This window comes from Microcaecilia unicolor, chromosome 11 (genome assembly GCF_901765095.1).
Source record: "Microcaecilia unicolor chromosome 11, aMicUni1.1, whole genome shotgun sequence".
Classification (NCBI taxonomy): domain Eukaryota; kingdom Metazoa; phylum Chordata; class Amphibia; order Gymnophiona; family Siphonopidae; genus Microcaecilia; species Microcaecilia unicolor.
In genome coordinates, this window is record NC_044041.1 from 179,197,573 (window position 1) to 179,223,739 (window position 26,167).

The following is a 26,167-nucleotide window of genomic DNA, read 5'->3' on the forward strand; positions in this document are numbered from 1 at the left end:
AGTGTTTTTTGGCTCTTCAGGTTTCCTTTTTTTTTTTTTTTTTCCGTGAGCATTTAGGTCAGAGCACCAACCTCAATTTAATGCTGCCCATTTTTAAAGTTCACAATTGAGGAGTTTAATTTGACCATGATTATTTTCTCTGTGTCCAAGAAGACCCCCCAGTGCATCGAGTGTAATCAGGTGATTCCGTGACTGACCTATATATTCTTGGTGCCTTGGGTCCAACCATGAGCCTAACTCTTGTTCTCTCTGTTTTCAAATGCAGTTGAGGACACACAGGGTGTGGCAGATCGAGCAGAAGAGACTTTTTGGCTTCTTGAAGGCCGAGACATCGGCACTGGAAGCATTGATCTTGATGACTGCTTTGACTACCATTGGGAGTACACCGGCATTGAAGAGATCTCCTCTTTCTTGACATTAGGTGCTGAAAGTAGGCCTCGGGACCAATCAACATCAGACCCAACACCGAGGGCACGAAGAGGTTCAACAGTGTCCTCGGCACTGAAGGATCGCGATGCTGTGCATAACTATCAATCCTCATCCATGCACAGTGCCAGGAGCTCTGGGGCATCAGTAGTGCCTGCACCAGGAGGTGCGCTCCCCCTGTTTGGTAGAGGTGCTGGCGTGCAAGTCTCCAAGCAGCCAGCTTCCGGTTCGGCACAGACGCCTTCTCAGGCTGCCTATCTCAGCTCCCACGACTTTGCCTATGCCTTCGATGATCAGTTCTAATCCATTCTCAAGGAGGAGCTGCACAGTTGCTATTCACTCGGGCATCTAGGGTGCTTGCGCCAACTATGGATCAGCCTCTGATTATTCCTGGTGCCTCGAAGCGTGTCGACATTTGAGTCATGCAGTACCACTCTTGACATCAGGGGAGAGGAAGCTTCCCCAGAGTCTGAGGGTAGGGCTGTACCTCTGTGCTCTTCGGGATGTGAAAATGGTTCCACTGAGCCAAGGCAGGCACAGACTCGCCCAGTCCGGACTGGGACTGCTCATGGGACTCAGAAGACTCTCTTCTCTGAGGTGAAGTTGTTTGGGGTACCTTCTGATCTATCCTTACCTCCAGAGGGACATTTCTCCAGTTGAGGGTCTCTTTCACTGGTTTCATCATGGAGAAGGCTTCTGCCATCCCATTTAAGTTGAAGACGGAGGAGGAGCCCAGGGCAGAGATGTTATCTGTTTTAGACTGTGAGCCGCCCCCTAAGGAAGGGGTCACAGTACCATTGCACTCTATCCTTAAAAATGCACTGGTGAAAAACAGAGAATCTCCCTTCAATGTAGGTTGCACCTAAGAAGGTGGATATGCATTATTGTATCCAGAAGGCTTCCAGAGGGCACAACTGCCTCACCACTCTCTGGTTGTCGAATCTGCTCTCAAACGAGCTAGGAGCTCCAGGACTCATGCCTTAGCTCCCGCAGGTACAGAGGCTCTGACACTAGACTCGTTTGGGAGGAAAATTTTCAGGCCTTGATGCTTAGTACCACATCCAGTCCTACCAGCTGTACACGAGCCTTTACTTGCAATCTTTGCTATGCAGTACTCTGTTTTGCAGGTTCTGTCCCACAGGAGCAGGCCGCAGAGAGCTTCACCAGTTGGCCAGTAAGCAGCTGGAGCATCTGGCCAGGGATGCATAAGATTATTTCTTTTTATATTGTGTCCAGACTCTCCGCCATGGTTGTGGAGATGCAGAGAATATTGGTAGACATACCTTGCTGACCTCATAAAGAAACACACTGATACCCAGACCCTGTCTCAGCAACCTCCAGCTACAGCCTCTTCATCCAGGAGGTTTTCGAGTGGGCCTAGGCGGCAACCCTACTACTCTCAAAGGTGTAGATTCCTGCTGCCTTTCTCTGCTCAGCACCACAAGGCCCATTGCTCTCGGGCTTACCAGTCTTGACCTCAGACGTCCCAGATGGCTTCCCCCAGTCAAAGCAAGGGGCGAGCTTCTGACTGGCCCAAGGAGAGCATAGCCGCACTCGGAGTAGCTGTCCCAGATGGCCGACTGGTTGGGGGGAGCCTACATTTTTTTCCAATACAGGTGGCGCCTTGTAACCTCTGATGGGTGGGTTCCTCAAATAGTCAGTCTCATTTACACCCTGCATTGGCGTCAAAGGCCACCGAATTTCTGAGAGCATCATTCATCAGCAATCTGCACAAGCAGGTACTTGTAGGTACTTGTAGAGAAAATTTGTGCCATCTGGTCTTGCATCAGATTTCAGGGTATTCACCCACATGTCTTGCAGTAGTTGCAGCGTTATTTGTGCAGACTGGGAGTATGTGTTTCCCTATTTGGACAATTTTCTGGTCAAGAGCACATTGCAAGAGGGCACAACAATCAATGTGCCCAACTATTTAGGTGTTGGAGTTACTAGGGTTTGTTATTAAACTACCCCAAATCCCACCTTCTCCTGGTTCAGCAATTGGAGTATATAGGAGCCCTGCTTGATACATTGCAGACTTAAATGTTTCCACCACAAGCAAGAACAAAGACCTTGACAACACTCGCCTGGCAGGTCTGAAACAGCAAGCAGGTCACGGCTTGGTAAATATTGAGATTGATGAGCCACATGTCATGCCCTTGGCACATCTCCATTTGAGAGAGACCCAGTGGACCCTACTTCCCAGTGGTCTCAGATGCCTGGGAATCCAGATCCCTCCAGAGTTGCCCTTCTCTGGTGGACAATTTGGGTCAATCTGACTGTGGGACTACCATTCCAAATTCCAGATCCTCAGAAGATGCTCACAAAGATGCGCCCATGGGGATGGGCTTTTACACCCAAGGGACTTGGTCTACTCAGGGAAAAGTTCTTCATATCAAACTGAGGGCCATTTGGAACACTCTAAAGGCTTTCAGCTATAGCTACAGAACCAAATTATTCTCATTCAAATGGACAACCAGGTTGCAATATTCTATGTGAACAAGCAGTGGGTACGGGATCTTACCCCTTGTGTCAGAAAGCAGTGGGGATGTGGCATTGTGCTCTCCTTAACAGAATGGCCCTCCGAGCCAAATACCTAGGAGGAAAGGACGAACTGCATGGCGGATAGACTGAGCAGGGTAATGCAACCTCACAAATGGTTTCTCAATGTGGACATAGTCAAAGATCTTTTGAGAGTGGGGCACCCTCACCTTGGTGGATCTTTTTGCCACTTATCTCAACAACAAAGTCACCCAGTTCTGCTCCAGGTTCAGATCACACGGCAGACTAGTGTCAGCTGCCTTTCTCCTATATTTATTTTCCGGGGGGGGGGGGGTGTCTTTTTTTTATATGTGTATCCTCCGATACCTCTCGTAGAGAATCTCTGACTTGAGAAGACTTTGCTGGAACTCAAGCAAGACCAGGGAACTATGATCCTAATCACCCCTTTCTGGCCGAGGTAGATCTGGTTTCCTCTTCTTCTGGAGTTGTCCTCTGAAGATCCGTGGAAATTGGAATATTTTCTGACCCTTATCATGCAGAACAAGGGATCCCGTCTGCATCCCAACCTCCAATCCCTGGCTCTCGCGGCTTGGATGTTGAGAGCATAGAATTTGAATCCTTAGATTTATCAGAGGATATCTCCCGCATCTTGCTGTCTTACAGGTAAGACTCCACTAAAAGGTGTTGTGCATTTAAGTGGAGGAGGTTTGTCATCTGATGTGAGAGCAAGACGTTAGATCCCCTCGCTTGCCCTAGACAAAAACTGCTTGAATGCTTCCTGCATATCTATCTGGTTTGAAACCCAATTCTGTAAGGGTTCATGTAATTAGTGCTTATCACCTTGTAGAAGAGAAAACCCATCTCTCTTTTCTAATTTTTTTTATATTTATATTTCAATTATATCCACAAGATAGCAACTCACACATGGGGGGGGGGGGGGGGGGGGGAGGGAGGGATCCCAAAGGAATAAAGGGAAGTATGTCCCTAAATAAACAAAACATTGTTAATCTTTCTTAGACCCCAATTAAAAGGGGAAGTGAAAAAGCAAATGAAGAGAAATTATAAGCATAGTATTTAAGGCAAGGCTTAACGTGATTATCCATTCAATTATGCCATTATATCCAGCATTTCAAGCCAATTTTTTCAAAGCAAGAAAGGCCTTCAGCTGTTCAGGGGCATAAAAAGTGTATTTACACCCCCCAAATATGACCAGGTATTCGCACAGAAAAGCTAACAAGAAAGAGTTCCAATACTTAGTCTCTTGTCTCATGGATAAAAACTCCTTTCAACGCTCTCCAGTAGTCTTTGTAACGTCAGGGTTTATCCAAATCTTCTGCCCACCAAATAGAAATTTAACACAGCTCTTCTGTTGTACGATTCCGTAATGTGGCTGTGCCACATGAACTTTATCTTACCACTATATCACTTTGTATTTGTTTACACCGGAGTCTGCAAACACCTCTCCGGTACTATGTAAGCCACATTGAGCCTACAAATAGGTGGGAAAATGTGGGATACAAATAAAAAATAAATGCATTAAATAACTAGAATTCCGAAAAAAAAATAGTCTCTGAACCACGTTAACATCCTGCTGGAAGTCAAAGGAGATGAGCAATGTAGCCCTCTCTGTAACTTCTGGTATAGACTGTTCTAATATGAACAAAATATTATTCACATCAATAGATAAGCACGCTGCAGCCTTCTTATCTTTTTCTTTATCCGCCTGGGTCATAAACTTAGAAGGCAAATAGTATATTCTATTAATAGGGGGCAATGAATCTGAAGAAAACTCTAAATCTTCCACCAAAAATCTTTTAAATAAATCTAAAGGCATAACCCTTGGAGTTCTAGGGAAATTGTTTAAGCGAAGATTTAATCGACAGTTAAAATTCTCCATCTGTTCTGTTTTACTGTGAAGTACCAATCTGTCCTTTATAGTTGCAAACTTGAAATTTTGCAACAATTTTATATCCTTTTGCCCTTGCCTGACCTGGCCAATAAGGTCCGTCGTTGCCAATTCATCAAATTTAGTATCCAAAACTGTTACCTCAGCAGTAGACTTGGCAATTGTGAAGTCCATCCTTTGCAACATAGCCCAAAGACTATGCAAAGACACCGCCATTGGAGCAGCAAGCACACCAGCGGATCCTTCAATCTCCACTTGTTGCGTCTTAGACAGTGTGGTGCCCTTGCTGAGGAGCACACACCCTCAACTCTTGCGACTGGCTGTGCTCCACCTCCTTACCCCACTGAGGGCGCTGGGCGTCGGGAGCAATGATGTTTCCTGCCCCAAAGAGAGAGGCTCTCTTTCGCCATTCCCCACTGCAGGGCACTGCTCCCCAAATTGTTCCGAGTGGAGTCCAGAGAGGAAGCGGTCAAGTTTCTGATGAGTGGGGGATGAAGTAGAAGGTGGCAGGGACACAGACTTCACAACCCACTTTTCTTTTCGTGTGAGAGCTGACAAGAAAACAACAAGGTGAAAGAGCTTCTCACCGCTCCAGCATCATGTTGCCATATTGCCACTCCCCCCAGGAGGTAAGCCCATCTCTGTACAACCTCTAGTTAATCGTTTCATGAGAGGTTTGACAAAGCCCCCTATCAGACCTCCAACTGTGTCAAGGGATCTCAACTTTCTCCTCACCCCGCTGATGAAAGCTCTTTTTGAGCCTCTTGATTCCTGTCATCTGAAGTATTTGACCTGGAAAGTTGTATTTTTGGTGGCGGTCACTTCAGCTGACAGTGAGCTTCAGGTCCTAGTAGCTGATCCACCTTACACTAAGTTTCACCACAGCAGAGTAGTTCGCTGTACGCATGCTAAGTTCCTTCCGGTAGTGTCGGAGTTCCATCTTAATCATTCTACCAACATTTTTCTGAAAACTGTACTGCATACCTTGAATTGCAAGCGAGAAGCGAGCCTTAGTCTTCTGTTTGGAGCAGACTAAAGCCCGCAGACAGTCCACCCAGCTTTTTGTTTCTTTTAACCCAAACAGGTTGGGGGTAGCCATCAGCAATGCAATCTGCTAGCCAATTAGAAATCATGCATCTCCTTCACTTTTGCCCAGGCTGAGCTGACTCGAGAGGGTTATGTCAAGGCTCGTATTGTCAGAGCCACGGCTACTTTGGTAGCCCACTTGGTCAGCCTCCATAGAGGAGATTTGCAAAGCTGCGACATGGTCATCTGTCCACACATTCACATCTCATTACTGCCTTGAGCAGGATACCTGACATGATAGCCAGTTTGGACAGGCACTCCTGAAAAATTTGTTTAGTGACTAGAATCCAACTCCTCCCCCTGCCGCCACCCCCCCCCCCCCCACTGGCCCAGTTTTCTTTGGTTCCAAGCTGCACCTTCACAACTACTATGTAAATAGATACAGGTTAATTGATACAGGCCTCAACGTTTTGAATCCCTGTAGCAGGTGTTATCTCAAGACAGCAGGCCAAGTATTCCCACATACCCTCCCACCTCCCCTTGGAGTTATATTCTTTAGGTGTTTTTTTTTTTTCTATGACTGAGGGACCTGTACTCATGTAGGAAAGCACCAGTACGTGCGCAGTGAGACACTGCTAGAAAATTCTACATTAATCTTGCTAGTCTGCATTCTCACCGGGCTCCATCAAATGACGTCACCCAGTTGTGAGAATACTTGGCCTGCTGTCTTCGGAGAACATCTGCTTCAGGTGAGTAACTTCCCTTTCTTGCCTCCTGATTTCCACTATTATTGCATATATCATACTGAATGGTTTCTGATCTTTAGACAAAGGGAACCTTAGTAGGTTCTCCTCGTACAGTATTTTATTTGGTTAAAGATCAGAAATGTTCAGTGCGATATATATTTGAGAACATTTATATCCCACAGATTCCCACCATGGCGGACTCTATGTGGCTAACAACAGTTATAAAAAAGTACATCATACAAATTCAAGGTCAGAACAGAGATTAAAGAACATCTTGGGAGGGGATCAAACAGCAGGGGTACAAACGAGGGCCGGAAGGAAGTTAAGTAACAGAAGAGAATGATTTTCCACAGAGATAAGTCTTAAGGGACTTCTTGAACAGATTTGGTCGGTAGTCTCCTTTAAAGTAGATGGTAGGGCATTCCAGTAACGAGGACTCACAAAGCAAGAGGAGGAGGAGAAGAGCAGTTTGTATCTCAGGTTCCTGCAGTTCAGATAGTGGAGAGTGAGATAGGAACGAGATGGTTTTTTGGAATTCCTGGGAGGGAGGTCAGTCAGGCTGAACATATAAGCTGGTGCTTCCCCGTATACGATCTTGTGGGTTAGTGCACAGATTTTGAATTCGATTCGCTCTTTTATCGGGAGCCAGTGAAGTTTCTCTCTAAGGGGTTTTGCTGATTCAAACCTTGATTTTCCAAATATTAATCTCACGGCCATATTCTGCACGTGCGCAGTGAGACACTGCTAGAAAATTCTACATTAATTTTGCCAGTCTGCATTCTCACCGGGCTCCATCAAATGGCGTCACCCAGTTGTGAGAATACTTGGCCTGTTGTCTTCGGAGAACATCTTCAGGTGAATAACTTCCCTTTCTTGCCTCCTGATTTCCACTATTATTGCATACTAGTAAAAAAGGCCCGTTTCTGACACAAATGAAACGGGCGCTAGCAAGGTTTTCCTCGGAGTGTGTGTGTTTGGGAGAGTGTATGTGAGAGTGAGTGTTTGAGAGTCAGAGTGAAAGTGTGAGTCCAATCCATGCTCCTCTGTCACCTGGCCCCTCCATTCATCCCTATCCAGCAATTCCGCTGTCTCTCTGAGGCCTGCCCTGCAATCCATATGCATCCATGGCCATCTGTCCCCTCCATTCATCCCTATCCAGCAATTCCCCTCTCCCTGAGTCCTGCCCTTCCAATCCATGCCCATCCATGCTCCTTTGTCACCTGGCCCCTCCATTTTTCCCTATCCAGCATTTCCCCTCTCTGCCTGAGGCCTGCCCTGCAATCCATATCCATCCATGGCCATCTGTCCCCTCCATTCATCCCTATCGAGCAATTCCCCTCTACCTGAGTCCTGCCCTTCCAATCCATGCTCCTCTTTCACCTGGCCCCTCCATTCATCCCTATCCAGCAATTCCCCTCTCTGCCTGAGGCCTGCCCTGCAATCCATATGCATCCATGCCCATCTGTGCCCTCCATTCATCCCTATCCAGCAAATCCCCTCTCCCTGAGTCCTGCCCTTCCAATCCATGCCCATCCATGCTCATCTGTCACCTGGCCCCTCCATTTTTCCCTATCCAGCATTTCCCCTCTCTGCCTGAGGCCTGCCCTGCAATCCATATCCATCCATGCCCATCTGTCCCCTCCATTCATCCCTATTCAGCAATTCCCGTCTCCCTGAGTCCTGCCCTTCCAATCCATGGCCATCCATGCTCATCTGTCACCTGGCCCCTCCATTTTTCCCTATCCAGCAATTGCCCTGTCTCCCTGAGGCCTGCCCTGCAATCCATATCCATCCATGCCCATCTGTCCCCTCTATTCATCCTTATCCAGCAATTTCCCTCTCTCCCTGAGTCCTGCCCTCCCAATCCATCCCCATCCATGCTCCTCTGTCCCCTGCCCCCTCCATTCATCCCTTTCCAGCAATTGCCCTCTCTCCCTGAGCCCTGCCCTCCCAATCCATGCCCATCCATGCTCCTCTGTCCCCTGCCACCTCCATTCATCCTTTTCCAGCAAGTGCCCTGTCTCCCTTCCATGACCCCCCCCTTGCATCCATGCTCCTCTCTCTCCCATGTCCCACTCCCAGCCTGGGCCGCCCCCTTTTCCCCCCCCCCCCCCCCTTCGCATCCATGGTGTCGTTTCTCCCCTGCCCTCCCGCTCCCATTGTTTTTCTTTTGTGGCCACCCTCTTCGCTCCCCCCAACATGGTTTTTTTTTTTTTCTTGTTTTTAAATGTACCTTCGTGGCGGTTCCGGCAGCGAAGCGTCAGGGAAGGAGGCGGTGCTCCCGACGTCTAGGTTTCCCTTCGCTGTGTTCCGCCTTCTTTTGACGTCATCCTTGACGTCAGAAAAAGGCGGAACACAGCGAAGGGAAGGCTAGACGTTGAGAGCGCCGCCTCCTTCCCTGACGCTTCGCTGCCGAGCGTTGCGATTGGTTGAGTGTCATTGCTCCGCCCTCGACGTCATCACGTTTGACGCGTGGGCGGGGCAGACACAATGCGATCTCACCCCCTTCACTTTTGGCTAACAGAGGCTTCATTCGAACGTTGGAGGTGCGTTTTATATAGAGAGATATCATACTGAATGGTTTCTGATCTATAAACAAAGGGGAACCTCAGTAGGTTCTCGTACAGTATTTCATTTTGTTTAAAGATCAGAAACGTTCAGTGTGTCTTATATAAAATAATAGGGTAATTAGGAGGGGGAAAAAACTTTCACATCATAGCTTTTGTCTGTACTTCAGGGATTGTGTTGGCATGTGGAAATGAGTGTAATTCTTCTGCTTGCAAGCATAGCTTGAAAGCGAAAGGTTTGTCGAGCCCCTTCTGAGTCTAGGACTTAAGTGCCTGGATGCCTTCCAGCTTCCAGCACTGTTTTCTTGTTGAAAGAGAACTTTGTGTATAGTGATCCCTCTTTCTCTAGGAGAGGATCTCAGATGTCCCTTAAGCCAGTTTGTGGTAGCATAGGGATTTACATCAGTATCCTGATCATGCTCTTATAATGTGTTTATGTAGAGGTTTTTCGAAGCTTACTATGTTCCCTTCAGTCTCAGGTCCACTCTTCTCTTGTTGAGATCACCCCTTATCTTCCAGCTGTTCTGTTACTACTTTTTCACAATCAGGTATGTTAGTCAATCATGTTTTCCTTCACCTGTTTGGGGAAGGATGTATATCTTAGTTGCGCTCTTCCTCTCTGATCTCTACAGTGCTCCCTTCCCTAGGTTTGAGAGCACCCATCCAAACCTATACTGCATTTCTAGGTCACTTCAGATTTCCATAAGAATGTAAGAATCCATCTTGCCCAGTATCCTGCTTCCAACAATGGCCAATCCAGGTCACAAGTGCCTGACAGAAACCCAAATTAGTAGCAGCATTCCATACTACCAATCCTGGAGCGAGCTGTGGCTTCCCCTATGTCCATCTCAATAACAGACTATGGACTTTTCCTCCAGGAACTTGTCCAATGCTTTTTTAAACCCAGATAATGTTAATTGCTGTTACCACGCCCTTCAGCAGCGAGTTCCAGAACTTAACTGTTCTTTGAGTGAAAATATTTCTTTCTATTTGTTTAAAAAATATTTCCATGTAATTTCATTGAGTGTCCCCCGGTCTTTGTACTTCTACCGATTTTATAGACCTCAATCATATCCCCCCTCGGCTTTTCCAAGCTGAAGAACCCTAACCTCTTTACCCTTTCCTGATATGGGAGGAGTTCCATCCCCTTTATCATTTTGTTCGCTCTTTAAACCTTTTCTAATTCTGCTATTTCTCCTGTGAGATATGGCAACCAGAACTGAACACAATACTCAATGTTAGGTCGTACCATGGAGCTATACAGTCATACTAATAACCTTGGACTTATTTTGCATCCCTTTCCTAATAATTCTTAGCATCCTGTTTGCTTTTTTGGCCATCACCGATCACTGGGCAGAAGATTTCAGCATTTTGTCTACAATGACACCTAGATCTTTTTCTTGAGTGCTGCTGATTCTTAAGGTGGACCCTAGCATCAAGTAACTATGATTTGGATTATTCTTTCCAATGTGCAGCACTTTGCATTTGTCCACATTACATTTTATCTGTCATTTAGATGCCCAGCCTTCCAGTTTCCTAATGTCTTCCTGCAATTTTTCACAATCCGTATTGCTCTTCAGTGACTATAGGTCCTTCCCAGGATGCCATGCAGGGTTCATGCTACCAGACTGGTAGGTTCCTCACTCCTGTGTCTCAGCATTTCACAGCAGCTAACCCTGAGGTCCATAAGGACCCTTTGCCTTGAAATTACCTTTTTTTATTTTCTGAATGGCGGCACTTTGTAAGACGTGGAGCTCAGAAAAGGGTGTGGAATTTGAAGATTAACTTTGTGTACTTAGGAGACTTCCAAGAGGGACCAGCTTGGTGGTCTGTGCAGCAAGAGGTCTGCACTGCTATGCAAAAGATCTCCACATTGGGCTATATACTCCCTGAGTCAGCATTCACAGCTCCCTGTTTGGTGGTGGTGGGGGAATGGGGGAGTAAGTCAGTCACTGTCTAAGGCTAACACCCATTGACTGGTTGTAGTATCAGGATTGAGGGTTTCCAGAAACAACCTTGGTGAATTGCCCAGTTGAGGACCATCACTATAACAACCAAACTAGGTGTGTTTGGGAGGAGGGGTTGTAAAATGCTTTGGATGAATTTTCAAAAAGGAAGCTGATAATATTAAAAATGGAAATGTAATAAAGGCTCGTAGTGTTGATTAAATTGGAAGTACAAAGGAGCAGGAGGAAACTGCTGGGTGATAATACTAAAAACTTTAAGATCCCTTTCCACCAGGACACTTTCTTGCCCAGGAACGATGGGTTGGAGGGCTATTGTAAGGGTCTTTAAAAAAAATCCATTGTGAGGTGCAAGGAGAGAAATGTCCTGCTGTATTATTTTCTGACTAGTTTGGGATCATGTTTAAATTAGAATTTCATATTCCAGGCATTTGTGGGTAGTGGATTCAAGGCTAGAGAGCTATGTCTGAAGTGGACAGAGATTCAGAGAGCATTCCATAAGGAGCAAATCTTTTTTGCATAAGGTGAAAGAAGATTCAGAGGCTCCAGGTAATCTTGGTATAATAAGGCCAGCCATACTAATACTTATTTTCCTTTCCAGCCCTCATCAACCAGTGGCATCAAGAGTCGAAGGAGAAGGCCATTTCCCTTTTGCTGTCTCATTTGCCGCTACTCCAGCCCCGCAACACAGAAGCAAAGTCAGAGTACATGAAACTGCTGCAGAAAGTGCTTGCATATTCCATTGAGAACAACACATACATTGAGGAGAGCCGCCAGCTCCTATCCTATGCACTCATCCACCCAGCCACCACACTTGAAGACCGTAATTCGCTGGCACTCTGGCTGAATCATCTGGAAGAACGTCTGTCCAGCAGCTTTTCCAGCCAGGGCAGGGGAAGGCTAGATACCATCTACCACTCTCGTCAGGGCTCCGATGAATGGCAGAGTAATGTGGACTCTTTCATCGGAGAAGTGGGACATGGCTGGCAAGAGAAAACTCCCAGAGAAAATGGACATTTGAGTTTTCATTCTTCCACCTCTATCCCATCTGCTATTAATAATATTGGGAGCAGCACAAACTCAGGTGAGAAGCTGATGAGTGTCAAGTGGCCCATGTTCTGCAAGTTGCGTGGGTTGTTGTGTTGCAACACAACTGTATGGTATTGAAGGGGCATGAATGCATTCCTTGCTGTATGTTCCTGTGGTACTGTAGTCTGTTGTGTGCATCATCCAGAGGCAGTGCTTACCTTTCTCTGCAGACTGCATTCTTTTTATGTTAACTAGACCTGTTCAGCTGAGTGGGTTATACCTCTCGACCAGTTGATGGGACAGAGAAATAAAGCTCTGTAGCCTCTCATCCCATCACTATTTATGTCCAGTAGATGGTGCAGATATCTGTTCTTGTGTGGTGCTTTCATACTGGAAAGGAAGCCTGGGCTAGCTCCCCAGGCCTTAGGAAACTGAGATAGAAGGGAATTTAGATGGAATTTCTCTTGTGGCTGATCTTCCTTTTTCTAGAGAGAGAGCCCCTAGAGCAGGAGTGGGCAACCTTTATACACAGAGGGCCTCACGAATGTCAGTTCTATCCCTAGTGAGCCACAACATTGTAATACTGGAACTAAAATGCAGAGTTCCATCAACCGCCTGTGATAGATAAATAAGTTACTAAAAACAATGGAAACAAACTGCTAGTGGCTGTTTTGAAAATATTTGTGAAATAAAGTATTTAAAATCGCCAAAGCTCGGGTTTGTTTTCTGTGTGTGCTTCCAATAATCTTGTGGACCGCAGGTGCCCACCCCTGTTCTAGAGGGATCTGTACCCCTTGCTTGCTTTTATGGACTTGTTTTGTTCCTGTGGTCAATCAGTACCATTCTTGCCGTTTAAAAAAAAAAGGGGGGTGGTTGGGGGAAGAAGGTGCATTGAGCTCAGTGGGGTTTTTTTTTTTTTTTTTACTTTATGCAAAAAGGAGGAAAAATATTCAGATAAAGAGCAACATGCTCATCTAGTCTGCCTAGTAAACTGGTTAGGGTTATAATTGTTGCTTCATACAGCTTACCCCCACCCTCATCCATACTTAACTTTGAAGTGAAAGGTCATTTGATTGTTCTGTGTTTGGTTTCTATCCACTTCTCATTTAGGGATCTTCTGGGACTTTTTTTAAATTTCATCATTGTTCGACAATCACCTCCAGGAGGACATGCCACATAACTGACCTTTTTGTGAAAAAATATTTCCTATGTTGCTTTTAAGTTACCACGTTGTAGCTGTCTGCTTTTGGAAGAGGTTGGGTTGTTCATTAATGCTCATTTAAATGTCTTTCCTTTTTGTCCAGACCAGACCAGTCCAGAATGAATGGTTATGGATGGAGACGGAGAAAAAAGTAGTTCCAAGTAATTTGCCCCTTAAGTGTAGCTTGCAGCCTGGAATGTTCAGTATTTCTCTCGGTCTCCAAGCAGATGATGAACAGATCATGCAGCTACTTAGTGGTGCTTGTCTGTCAGCTCTTAGCCTGGTTAGTCCAGGTATCAGTTGAGCAGGGAGCTGTGCTGGCTGAATTAGCTCATTCTTCTCTGAGCTGGGATGACACTCGGTGGTGCTGCAGGGACAGATAGTCTGAGTGCCATTTTAAATGTACAGACAAGGGGGTCACGTGATACTGAGCTGAAGAGTGGGTGTATGTGAGGAACCCTCCTGCCTGGTTGGGTTAATTTCCCCCCCCCCCCCCCCCCCCCCAGAGGCCTTTCTTCGATTACCTTCTAGCATAATTGGGGAGTGGAAAGTTCCTGGATCACTATCCCCAAGCCGCTAGCTATAATTTGCCTCAGGATGGCTAGTAAAACGCCGAGGAAACTGTCCAACCGCGGTCGAGCTGGAGACAAGATGGCGGATGTTGAACAAACAGGTGGGTCCTCGGTGAGCTCAGTGTGGGCCGCGGAAGTAGTGGCAGAGCTGAGAGTTATTTTGGAAGAATCCATGGACAAAAAATTACAAAAGATAGGAGATAAAATAGACTTGATAGGCACTTATGTGGAAACTTTGCATAATGATTTGCAAACTTACTAACATCGGCTGGCCATAGTAGAGGATACGCTACAGCAGCAGGAAACTGGGCAGTGTGTACTTCGGGCCCTGGTAGCAAAGCTTGAAGATAAACTTGAAGACCTTGAAAATTGCTCAAGCAGAAATAATCTCCAATTTATGGGACTCTCAGAATCCATCAGAGATGTGGACCTTCGGCAGTTCTTGGAAGATTGGCTTCCAAAGGCCCTAAAACTGTTGAATTGGGTGGACCCACCGCTTGGGAATATTGAAGTCATCTGAGGCAAGACCACGAGTGGTGATCTGTAAACTGTTGAACTTTGTTCATAAGCAAGATATATTGTGAGCTACAAGAGCCACAGGGGATTTACAATATGACAATCAAAGTCTCGTGCTTCCAGGATTTCTCAGCCTCAGTATTGATAAAATGCAGGGCATTTCAAACAGTTTGTGCACTACTATATAAGAAAAAAGTGCCTTTTGCATTGCTATATCCAGCGCGGTTGCAGATTCTCATGGAGAGAAACCTCATTTCTTTCAGGATGCTGAGGAAGCTATGCAGTATACAAAGAATGGATGAATCTGACAGAAGGGTCTGAAATAATCTGGTGGATGTCCTCTTTCAAGGCACTTAAGCTGAAATGGCTATGTGTTGGAGACTGGGAGGACAATCCAGAGAAGCAGTTGGGATGTGCAGTTGGTCCATTTGAATTGCTATGGAGGACAATCTACTTTACACCATGGTCAACTGGTGATAGACTATCTGTGAGACTACTACTACTATTTAGCATTTCTATACCTTTCATTGGGGGTTAAGCTCCATTTATAATTTTGCTAAAACTATTTAGATCTGCTGTTTCGAGACGATTGAGTCTTTAGCAATAACCTTGAAGGGGGGGATTTTGAAATATGGAGACCGAGGGGTTTCATGTTTTCACTGCTCTGAAACGTATCTTTCTGTGGGGGGAGAACGGGGGGAGTGCTCTTCAGTGTGACTGGGGCCTGGGTAGGCTGTTGTAAGTTAAGAACGGAAGTTCTGTTGGGGAGTTTTTGGGAGGGGTTGGGGAGTTAGGGAGAAGTGTTTGGGTTGGGGGGGGGGGGTTTGGTTGGAAGATGAATGGTTGGGGTATGATGTGTGTGTTTTTTTTAATTATTTTTTGTTCTTTTATGATTTGTTTTTTTTATTTAGCATGTATTGGTTTGGCTCTTCAGTTTCCACGTCGGATATCTGAGTATTTCGGGAAGATTGAAAGGGGGGGTGGTGGTGGCTGGTACAGCCTCCCTTCTCTTTTTTGCATGTCTGGCATTTCTTAGTTTGGCAGTTAGGGAGCTTTGGATGACATCCTTGAAAGTAATTTCTTGGAATGTGGGAAGGGTGACTTCGCCGATTAAGGGCCAGATGCACTAAACTTAACGAGCCCTTAACGAGCAAGTAGTAAACCCTGGCATGCACTAAAGACTTTTTTCCGACGACAGTAGCAGCTAACGAAAACGGAATGCAGATGAGCAAATTGTGTAGAAACCCTACTGTAATGAGTTGCACTAACTTTTTCCGATTGCCTTAACGCTGGAAAATCTAACGAGAGGTCTGTACCTCTCGTTGGGGCTCCGCGGGATAAAACTTGGCCCAAAGTAACAAAAAAAAATTGGGGAACAAAAAAATGCTCCGCTTCAAAAAAAACGTTATCCCCCCCCCCCCCCCCGCAGTCTTTAACCCTGCTGCTGAACCCTGAAGCAGAAGAGGTTTCCCTGCTCATCACCCCCGCCCTGCAATAATAAAAACGTCTTTTTTGGCAGTGCTTCACTCAGCTGAGAGATCAGGAAGTCCCTGAGCCAATCACAACGCATTCAGCCGAGCTAAACGCGCTATGATTGGCTCAGAGACTTCCTGGTCTCTCAGCTGAGTGAAACACTGCCAAAAAAGGCGTTTTTATTATTGCGGGGGGGGGGGGGGGGGGAGATGACGGCCAAAATTGACGTTTTTTTTGGATGGGCGTCCATTTTGCCAGTCATTCCCCCCCCAAACATTTTTGTGGCTTGGTCGTAAAAAAAAAAAGGACCAAGTAAAGTTGGCCAAGTGTTCGTCAGGGGACGCCCTTCTTTTTTCCATTATCGGCCGAGGACGCTCATGTGTTAAGCACGCCCCAGTCCCATCTTCGCTTTGCTTCCGACACGCCCCCGGGAACTTTGGTCGTCCCCGCGACGGAAAGCAGTTGAGCGCGCCCAAAATCGGCTTTCGATTATGCCGATTTGGGCGATCCTGGGAGAAGGACGCTCATCTCCCGATTTGTGTCAAAAATGAGCCCAAAAGTGTTCCAGACCTGGGAAAATAAAGGTATCATATATTTGACTCCTATATTGGGACACACAAGGGAACTAAAGACAATGGCCCAGGTACTTGGGGATGCACAGCCGTCTGAGGGTCATATATTTGCCTATAAACAATTAACTCATTATGTGGCTTCTTTGGATCCGGTCGCCCTGGGGAAGAGACATGCTGAGAAAGTTCAGGATTTTTTTTTTGCTAAGGCCGGGGAGGATCAGGTCACAGTATCATCGTTACATAAGGCCCTGCTACAGATCTGTCCATGGAAAGATTATGCAGAAGTGGGACGGAGATGGAGTGTAGATCTGTGCAGATCTGCGGACTCTCTTGATTTTAAAGTTTTGGTTGGGAGAATACCTAGTCTCATGAGAAACGCAGACTTAAGGGAATGCCAATTCAGAATACTAAATCGAGCCTATATGACACAAGCACAGTTGTTTAAAATAGGTAAAGTGGATTCTCCACTGTGTGGACGCTGCCACATCGCAGAGTGATTTTTTTCATGCTATTTGGGCTTGCCCGATTGTGGAAAAATTTTGGAAAGAGGTGATAACATATATAGAGGGGTGGGGGGGGGGTGGGGGGGGGTTTGAAAGTGGAGTACTAGAGCTAGATTGGGGGAGGTCATTAGAGTCCAGGTCTTCTCAAATATATTCACATTTGCTGTATTGTTGTTCAAGTGTTTGTTCAATGTTGTCCTTGTTAACAGATTATCAATGAATACACGTTTGTAAATGAGTACTTGTAAGGGGGAGGTGACTTGTATTGTAAAATAACAAACAACTACTAAACATGCTTTTGTTTGTTCTTTATTATATGTTCAATAAAAATGCTTATATATAAATCCACAGACAATAGTAGAAGTAGTCCTGGGACCACAGGAGGTACAGGGACACGAGTCATCATTATTTATCCTGGAAATGGAAGAGGGGACAAGATAGCTCTCCAGTACCATAGAAGGGAGTGCATGCTCTTCTTAGTTTGTACAGGTGAGATATTGGGCTTCCCTAGACAATCATAAGCCTTGGGAGTCCTTTTTGGAGGAGCTTGCAGCAGAAAATCCCAGGTGGTCCAGGGAGGCTTTAGGTAATCTAGATCCAGCCTGGGACCCAACATCCCCAGGAGTAGAACTCTGTGAGAATTAGATCCTGCGGAAGAGGGCAAGCTGTTTCAGAGAAAGATGGGTTAGCAGGCAGTTCTGGAAGCAGCTTTTGGTTTCCCTGAGAAAAATTACCAAAAGCTGCTTCCAGAACTACCGTTGACCCTGACAAAGCAGGAAGGGGACTCCGGTGGACATACAGATGTCCTGCAGGACTTTCTCCCTCACAGCACCATACAAAACAGGAACATGTTGGAATGGGAGGTGCCCAATAGGTTGGTCAAGGCTGAGAGAGCATTTGTCCCCATAGAAAACAGGGAGACACTCCATCCTTGGCAAAGGTTGGATGTGCCTATTTCCACAGGCCCTAGATGAATGACTGCCCCTGGGGAAGGAGGTACAGCATTCAAGTTTCCCAGGACAGCAACATCAAGCACTGTTGAACCACTGTTTTCAGTGCATCAGCCCTGGGTCTTCAAGCATGGAGGAGGGAGAATATTGCAAGAGCAGGTCTCTGGGATACAGTAGCTCTCTGTGGGTTGGGGGCAGTTGGGAAAGGAATGAGAAAAGTTGGTTAAAGGGCTGAAGGAGTCTAGCCAATGGAGACTGCTGGAGGATCAATACAATAGAGTAAACTAGCTGAAGTCCAAGGATCTAAGAAGATTCAGTTCATCCAAACAAACAGTCCTTTAGTTAAATACAATGATTGATATACTGTCCTTATATATATATTTAAAAAAAAAAAACAAAAAACAACAAGTGCTCCAGGTCTTCCTAATTTATTTGGACCATCGGAAGGCCCAAAGAACCTCATGGGAACAAATATTACAGAAAGAAGCAATGATGGTCAGCGGGGTTTACCCGTGGGCAGTTGCCTTGGAGGTTTTACTGAGGATGGACCCACATCATGTTGAATCATGGAATCTCGCCACCTGGATACCATATATCTTGTGTGCCCTATGTAGGAGGTCCACCAAAAGGGGAGATAGTGGAGATGTAGCTGAAATGGTTGGTGTTGCTCAAGGTAGGACATGTTACCTTGAAACATTATGGAAGTTGTGGCCAGCCCAAAAGGTAGTATTCCGAAATGAAGAAACCTCCAATGGTCCTTCCTGATCTGGATACATAAATAAGCCTCAGCAACATTAAAGAACAAGAGGGATTCCCCCTTTCAAACTGCCACTATGACCGAGCACAAGGTCTCCAACCGGAAGCAGTTGTTGACACCACTGAGACTGAGAATGCAGCAAGCAGTGCCTTTTTATTCATCTTTTGTTCATTTATGTTTGCATGATGAGGTGCACTGAACACTTGCCTCTTCCCTGCTTTTCCACTTGGACTAGGCTTCTGAAGATACTTGCTTATATCCAAAACCTTTATCTTGTCAGCAGTGGCACAGCCACAGGTAGACACAGGCCCACTCAGCAGTGGTGGATAGCTGAAGACTCCGGCATCTCTCCCTCCCCTTCCCCATAGGAATTCCAGAGCCTTTCAACTTCACTCCCCCAAACAACCTCTTTCCCCCCCCCCCCCCCCCCGGACCTTTTAAATCTTTCAGTTATTCACCAGCAGCACCTCAGACTGGCTGCTCATGCTGGCCCCGAGCGTTCCGTCTGACCTGCTTCCACCTATGCAGAAACAGGAAGATGGAAGGCAGGCTCAGGGCTGGTGCAAGCAGGCAGTCTGAGTTGCTGCTGGTCCAAGAACGGAAAAATTTAAAAGGTACAGGAGGGGTAGAGTTGAGAGACCCTGGAATGTCTGCAGGGAAGGAGAGGGAGAGATGCCAGAAAAGGGACAGGGTCTCATGCCCACCCACAAGTTGTTGGAATCCCCCACTATCATCTTCAGATGCTGGGGTCTATGGTAGAAACCCTGAAAGTGGTGCATTGAGTGAAGGCGCATATCTGACCATTCTAAAAGTTTCTATAGGTGAGATGGTCTCCACAGTCTGTTGATGACAATACCATACTTTTGTTCCCAAGAGGCATCTCCAAACGACTTGCTGAAGAAACTAGATCTAGAATCCCTGCAGTAGGTGGCACTTGATATGGATACAAGTCTTACAGACAGAGGGCCTACTGTATTGAGCTTTTGGGTCACAGAATTTGATCTCCATTGGAAGCAAAATGGTCCATAAAAATGCAGGAAAGCTGGAGACCGGGGTTGTATAGTTAGCCATGTAGTGCTTTTCTCCATTACTTGTTGGGAAACGCTGTGAGGTTTATTGATCAATAGCACAGTAGTGGCATACATTAATAGGCAGGGAGGTACCAGAACCCAGGTGCCATTAAACTGGATGGAAAACCACCTACACAAGCCGTCATCATATCGCATAGTGGCGTGGACAATGTGTAGGCAAATGATAAGTAACCACATACTGAACCTCAGAGAATAGGAGTTCTCAGCAGACGCCACCTCATTGATTAGTGGACAAGTGGGGCTGCCTTGGATAGATCTCATGGCACCTTGGTGGAATGCCAAGATAGATTCTTTAGCAACTGGCAGGAGCCTAGCACAGAGGATGCCCTCATTCAGCGGCAGTCCCGGGTTTTGTTTCTGTGTTCTTTCCATGGCCACTAATTGGTAGAGTGGTCCAGAAGATTAAAGACCACCTGGTACAGGTCAACCCGGTAGCACCCTACTGGCCTTTATGTACATGATATGCCAATCTCGGGAGGCTACTAGCATGCACTCTGCTCCTGTTTCCCAGGGAGAAGGGCCTTCTGAAATGGGGTCTGTTGATCATGGAAGATCCGCTTCCATTCTGGTTTAGGGCTTAGCCCTTGAGAATGATGATCCTCCCTATCTGTGATAACCACACTCTTAAATCACGAAAGAAATTAACCTCCCTTACTATGTGTTTGAAGGCTGCTTGCTTGGTCCAGAGAGGAAGCTGTTCTGCCCTTTAAAAAAAATCGGTATATGAAGTTCGTCCTAAATTCTCCGAGTTCAAGTGACAGCCAGTGTTTCTTGCAGGAGTAAGAATTCTTCTTTGTTGCTAATGCTGACATGGTTTTTTCTTTATATAGAGTTACTATAAGTAGGTTAATTCTTCTTTTTTCTCTTGAAGGCCTTTCATGCAGAGGTCCCTTTTTTCTTTTTTCCCCCCAGAGGAAAAGGTTAGGTAGTGTGTGTGTGTGTGTGTTTTGTTTGTTTGTTTGTTTTTCTTTCCATGTTGATCCATTGAGCCTAATTCTGGCTTTTTACTTCTTCCTCAAATTTTGGCAATGATTGGATAATTCTGAAGGGCTGTCCCTTGGTTTTATGGAGATGGTTGCATTTGGATTGGGACTGTAGTCTATTTATACATAAGCATAGTTGTTTGTATTTCTGCTTGACTAAGCATCATTGAGAATTCTCTCTCTGCATGGGATTATAAAGGGACTGAGGTCTACAGAGCTCTTTATTCATGTCTCAGTCTGTTGTTAGGGGTCTATAACCCATTCACCTAGACTAACTAATCTGGTAGGATTTAAAAAGAGAAAAAAAATAGGTATGTTTAATTTTCACTTTATTTGCGACATAGTTTTCACCGTTTATTTCCTGTTGGTGGATGTGACTTTTTTTCCTTTGTCTCCCCCTCCAGTTCTTCCCTGCCAGCTGCACCCCAGTCCACTGAAGCGTTCCATGTCCCTCATCCCCACAAGCCAGCAGGTTCCCAGCGACTGGATCGGTGCAGAGGAAATCTGTACACGCACTTCATTTGTCAACTCGGAACATGGACCATTGTCTCCACAGAACAGTATGGCATCCTCGGGCAGCGAGCAGACAGAGGAGCAGAGCTCCAGCCGCAACACATTTCAGGAGGATGGCAGTGGTATGAAAGGTATGGAGGGTAGCTATTGATTGTTTTCTCCTCTTCCCTGGAGTCATCATGGCGCATATTAAGTGTAAATGGCTATCTCTTTAACATAAGCATTAGCACACTGGGACAGACCAAAGGTCCATCAAGCCCAGTATTCTGTTTCCAACAGTGGGCAACCCGGGTCACAAGTACCTGGCAAGATCCCAAATGAGTAAAACAGATTTTATGCTACTTATCCCAGGAATAAGTAGTGGATTTTCCCTAAGTCCATCTTAATAATGATTTATGGACTTTCCATTTAGGAACTTGTCCAAATCATTTTTTTAAACCATGGTATGCTAACTGCTTTTACCACAATCTTTGGCAATGAATTCCAGAGCTTAATTACACATTGCTTGAAGAAAAAGTTTCTCCCATTTGTTTTAAAATTACTACTTAGTAGCTTCATTACATTCCCCCTAGTCATATTTTTAAAAAGCATTAAAATAATCTGTAGTGTCTGAAGGTAGGAGGGTGGCCAATGTAATGCCCCTATTGTAAAAAGGGTTCCAGGGGTGAGCTGGGAAATTACAGACCAGTAACACAAACTTCAGTGCTGGGGAAAATAGTGGAAATTCTTATCAAGAGTAAAATTGCAGAACACATAGACAAACATGGTTTATGTTTCAATAATTTTTATTAATGACATATCCAATTGAACAGCATACAAACAGATGCGATACAAATATAACCGTTGAACAACATACAAACAGATGCGATACAAATATAACCGTACTCACTGTCATCAAAATTTCTTTAGAACAGTATTTATTTATTTGTTGCATTTGTATCCCACATTTTCCCACCTCTTTGCAGGCTCAATGTAGCTTACAGTACATCATGAATAGTGGAAATAAGAAGAGAATAGACATTTGGTATTACAGAAGGATTTGGGGTTACATGATAGTGATAAAGCATAATAGTGATATAACAAGAAAACATTATAAGACAGTTCTGGATACATGTAGGGGATTTCACATGTGTTGATCTTTGTGATATGTCTTATTGAAGAGATGGGTCTTCAGTAGATTGCGCAAGCTGGTTAGTTCATAGATTGTTTTTAGGTTGTGCGGCAGCGCGTTCCAGAGTTGTGTGCTCATATAGGAAAAGGTTGATGCGTGCGTTAGTTTGTATTTTAGACCTTTACAGTTGGGGAAATGAAGATTAAGGAATGTGCGAGATTTTTTAGCATTCCTGGGTGGTAAGTCTATCAGGTCTGACATGTAGGCTGGGGCATCACCATGGATGATTTTGTGAACTAGGGTACACACCTTGAAAGCGATGCGTTCTTTGAGTGGGAGCCAGTGTAGCTTCTCTTGTAGGGGTTTAGCACTTTCATATTTTGATTTTCCGAATATGAGTCTAGCTGCAGTGTTCTGGGCTGTCTGGAGTTTTTTTGAGTATTTGCTCTTTGCAGCCAGCGTAAAGTGCATTACAATAGTCTAGATGTACCAATTTACGGAAGACTGTCCTTGGGAAGAATGGTCTTACTTTTTTTAATTTCCACATTGAGTGGAACATCTTTTTGGTTGTATTTTTCGCGTGACTCTCAAGAGTTAGGTGCTGGTCAATAGAAACTCCAAGAATTTTTAGGGTATCCGAAATTGGTAGGTTCAGTTTTGGTGTGTTGATGGTGGTAAACTTGTTCGTGTTGTGTTGAGAGGTGAGTATTAGGCATTGGGTTTTTTCTGCATTAAAGTTTCAGCTGGAATGCATCTGCCCATGAATGCATGATATGTAGACTTTGGTTGATATCATTTGAAATTTCCTTTAAGTCTTGTTTAAATGGGATGTAGATCATTACGTCATCAGCGTATATGTATGGGTTGAGGTTTTGGTTTGATAGTAATTTGGCCAAGGGTATCATCATTAGGTTGAATAAGGTCGGTGAAAGGGGGGATCCCTGTGGAACTCCGCATTCAGGTGTCCATGTGGCTGATGTAATCGAATTTGATGTCACTTGATATGAGCGTGTGGTTAGGAACCCCTTGATCCAGTTGAGAACGTTGCCTCCGATACCGAAGTATTCGAGGATGTGTAGTAGAATTCCATGATCAACAATGTCAAAGGCGCTAGATATGTCGAATTGTAGAAGTAGTATGTTCTTGCCGGTTGCAATCATTTGTTTGAATTAGTCATGAGCATAACTAGTACTGTTTCAGTGCTGTGGTTAGAACAAAATCCTGACTGGGAGTCGTGTAGTACTGAGAACTTGTTTAGATAGTTTGTGAGTTGTTTGGTCACTATCCCTTCTGTTGTTTTTGTTATTAAGGGAATGGATGCTACTGGCCTATAGTTGGTTAGTTCACTAGCATTTTTCTTTGCATCTTTGGGTATGGGGGTGAGTAGAATGTTTCCTTTCTCCTTCGAGAAGAGTCCATTTTGTAGCATAAAGTTCACGTGTTTCGTTAGGTCTGTTATAAATTGTTGGGCCGATGTCATAAGGTTGTTTAGGCATATGTCTAGTTTGCAATGAGATTTGGCGTATCATTTAAGCGTTTGGGAGATGAGATCCTCCGATAGTATCTCGAATTTGGGAGATGAGATCCTCTGATAGTATCTCGAATTCGGTCCAAGTTCTATCTGCTGGGTATACTCCAGGGTCTGGGTCTAGATAGTCTAGGAGTACAGCGTATTCAATGGGGCTGACAGGTATTTTGAGTCGCAGTTGTACGATTTTCTCCTTGAAGTACTTCGCGAGGTTGTCGGCTCCTGGTGTGTCTTTACTGTTGTTTGTGACTGGTGTGGTGTCTAGTAGTTTATTCACGAGTTGGAAGAGTTTATGTGTGTCCTTGTAGTTTGGTCCAATTTCAGTTTTGTAATATAGTCTTTTGGTTTGTCTTATGGTATATTTATATTTTCTTCGAAGTTGTTTCCAAGCGTTAAGTGTTGGGTCGTCTTTCTTTTTATTCCATGCACGTTCCAATCTTCTAACTTGTGTTTTGAGTTTTTTCAGTTCTTCGTTGAACCATGGTATTGAGTTCTTTCTGTGTGAGGGTCTGGTTTGAATTGGGGCAATATTGTCTAATATTGATTTGCATCTATTGTCCCATTCTAAGAGGAATTGGATTGTGTCTGCCTTTATTGTCCATCCATTGTGGTAGATCTGTTGCCAGAATATAACCGGGTCTATTTTTCCTCTCGTGGTGTAGGTTTTCCGTGTTTGTTTGTTAAGTGAGTGTTTCGTTCTCCATTGGAGGGAGATGTATGCTTTGTAGTGGTCTGACCACGGTGTAGGTGTCCATTTTGTATCTGTTAATATAAGGTTTGAGTCGTGATCAAATTTGTGTGTAATGATGTCTAATGTGTGTTCTTTAATGTGGGTTGGTTGCGTGTTTGGTCCATGAAGATTCCACAGTTGTAGGAACTCTTTGCATTCTTGGGTGCTTGTTGTGGTGAGATCTTCAAGGTGTAGGTTAATATTTCCTATTATGATGAGGTTTGAGGTAGAGACACAACTGTTCGAGATAAAGTCCATGAAGTGTGTTTGGGAGTCTTGCCAGTTGCCTGGTGGTCTGTAAAGTATAACTGCGTTAAGGTGTTCCTGCAGATTTGAGTGATTGATTCTTACCGAGACATTTTCGAGTTGTAGCAGAATGAATTCAGCTGTGGTTGTGATGGTGAATTCGGATTTGTATATTATGGCGGCTACTCCTCCTCTTTTTCCGTTTCTCCAGTGGGTAATTTTGTATCCTGGTGGGCATAAGTCTAGAATTATGGGGTCTTTAAGGTCGAGGATCCAGGTTTCAGTGATGAATAGGAGGTCAAGATTATCTGTAGTAAACCGCCCCCCCCCCCTTCCCCTGGACAAACATGGTTTAATGGGACAGAGTCGGCATGGGTTCAGCCAATGGAAGTCTTGCCTCACCAATTTGCTTCATTTCTCTGAAGGTGTAAATAAACTTGTGGATAAAGGTGAGCTGGTTGCTGTAGTGTATCTAGATTTTCAGAAAGCTTTTGACAAAGTCCTCACGAGAGACTCTTGAGAAAATTGAAATCAAGGCATAGGAGGGAATGTCCTTCTGTGGATTAGCAATTGGTTATTGCAGAGAAAACAGGGTAGGGTTAAATGGCCATTTTTCTCAGTGGAGGAGGGTGAATAGTAGGGTGCTGCTCTGTACTGGGAGCGGTGCTGTTTAACATATTTATAAATGATCTGGAAAATGGAACAGTGAGTGAGGTGATTAAATTTGTAGATGACAGAAAACTATTCAAAGTTGTCAAAACACATGTGGATTGTGAAAACTTCACTAAGATCATAGGAAACTGGAAGACTGGGCAAACAAATGGCAGATGAAATTTAATGTGGACAAATACAAAGTTATGCACATTGGGAAGAATAATCCAAACCATAGTTACCTGATAGAGTCCACCTTAAGAGTCAGCACTTAAGAAAAAGATCTAGGTGTCATTGTAGACAATACACTGAAATCTTCTGCCCAGTCTGCAGCGGCAGCCAAAAAAAGCAAACAGGATGCTAGGAATTATTAGAAAACAGTGCAAAATAAGGCAAGAATATTATAATGCCTCCATAGTGTGACCGCATCTTGAGTATTGCCTGGTTGCCACATCTCAAAAAATATATAGTGGAATTAGAAAATGTTCAAAGAGGAGCAAACAAAATGATAAAGCGGATTGAACTCCTCCCATATGAGGAAAGGCTAAAGAGGTTAGGGCTCCTCAGCTTGGAAAAGAGACATCTGGGGGGGGGGGGGTGGATGTGA

The 26,167-nt window shown here is 44.9% G+C and overlaps 1 protein-coding gene across 2 annotated transcripts in view; it reads left to right on the forward strand.

The window, feature by feature from the left end:
* The window catches only part of LOC115480389 (protein Smaug homolog 2-like), a 55,832-nt gene that overhangs the window by 14,576 nt on the left and 15,089 nt on the right, over nt 1–26,167 (forward strand). For both annotated transcript variants that reach the window (XM_030219044.1, XM_030219045.1), the window contains exons 3-4: nt 11,736–12,218; nt 21,186–21,425. In XM_030219044.1, coding sequence (XP_030074904.1) covers nt 11,736–12,218; nt 21,186–21,425 — 723 coding nt within the window. The remainder of the gene's footprint in view (nt 1–11,735; nt 12,219–21,185; nt 21,426–26,167) is intronic.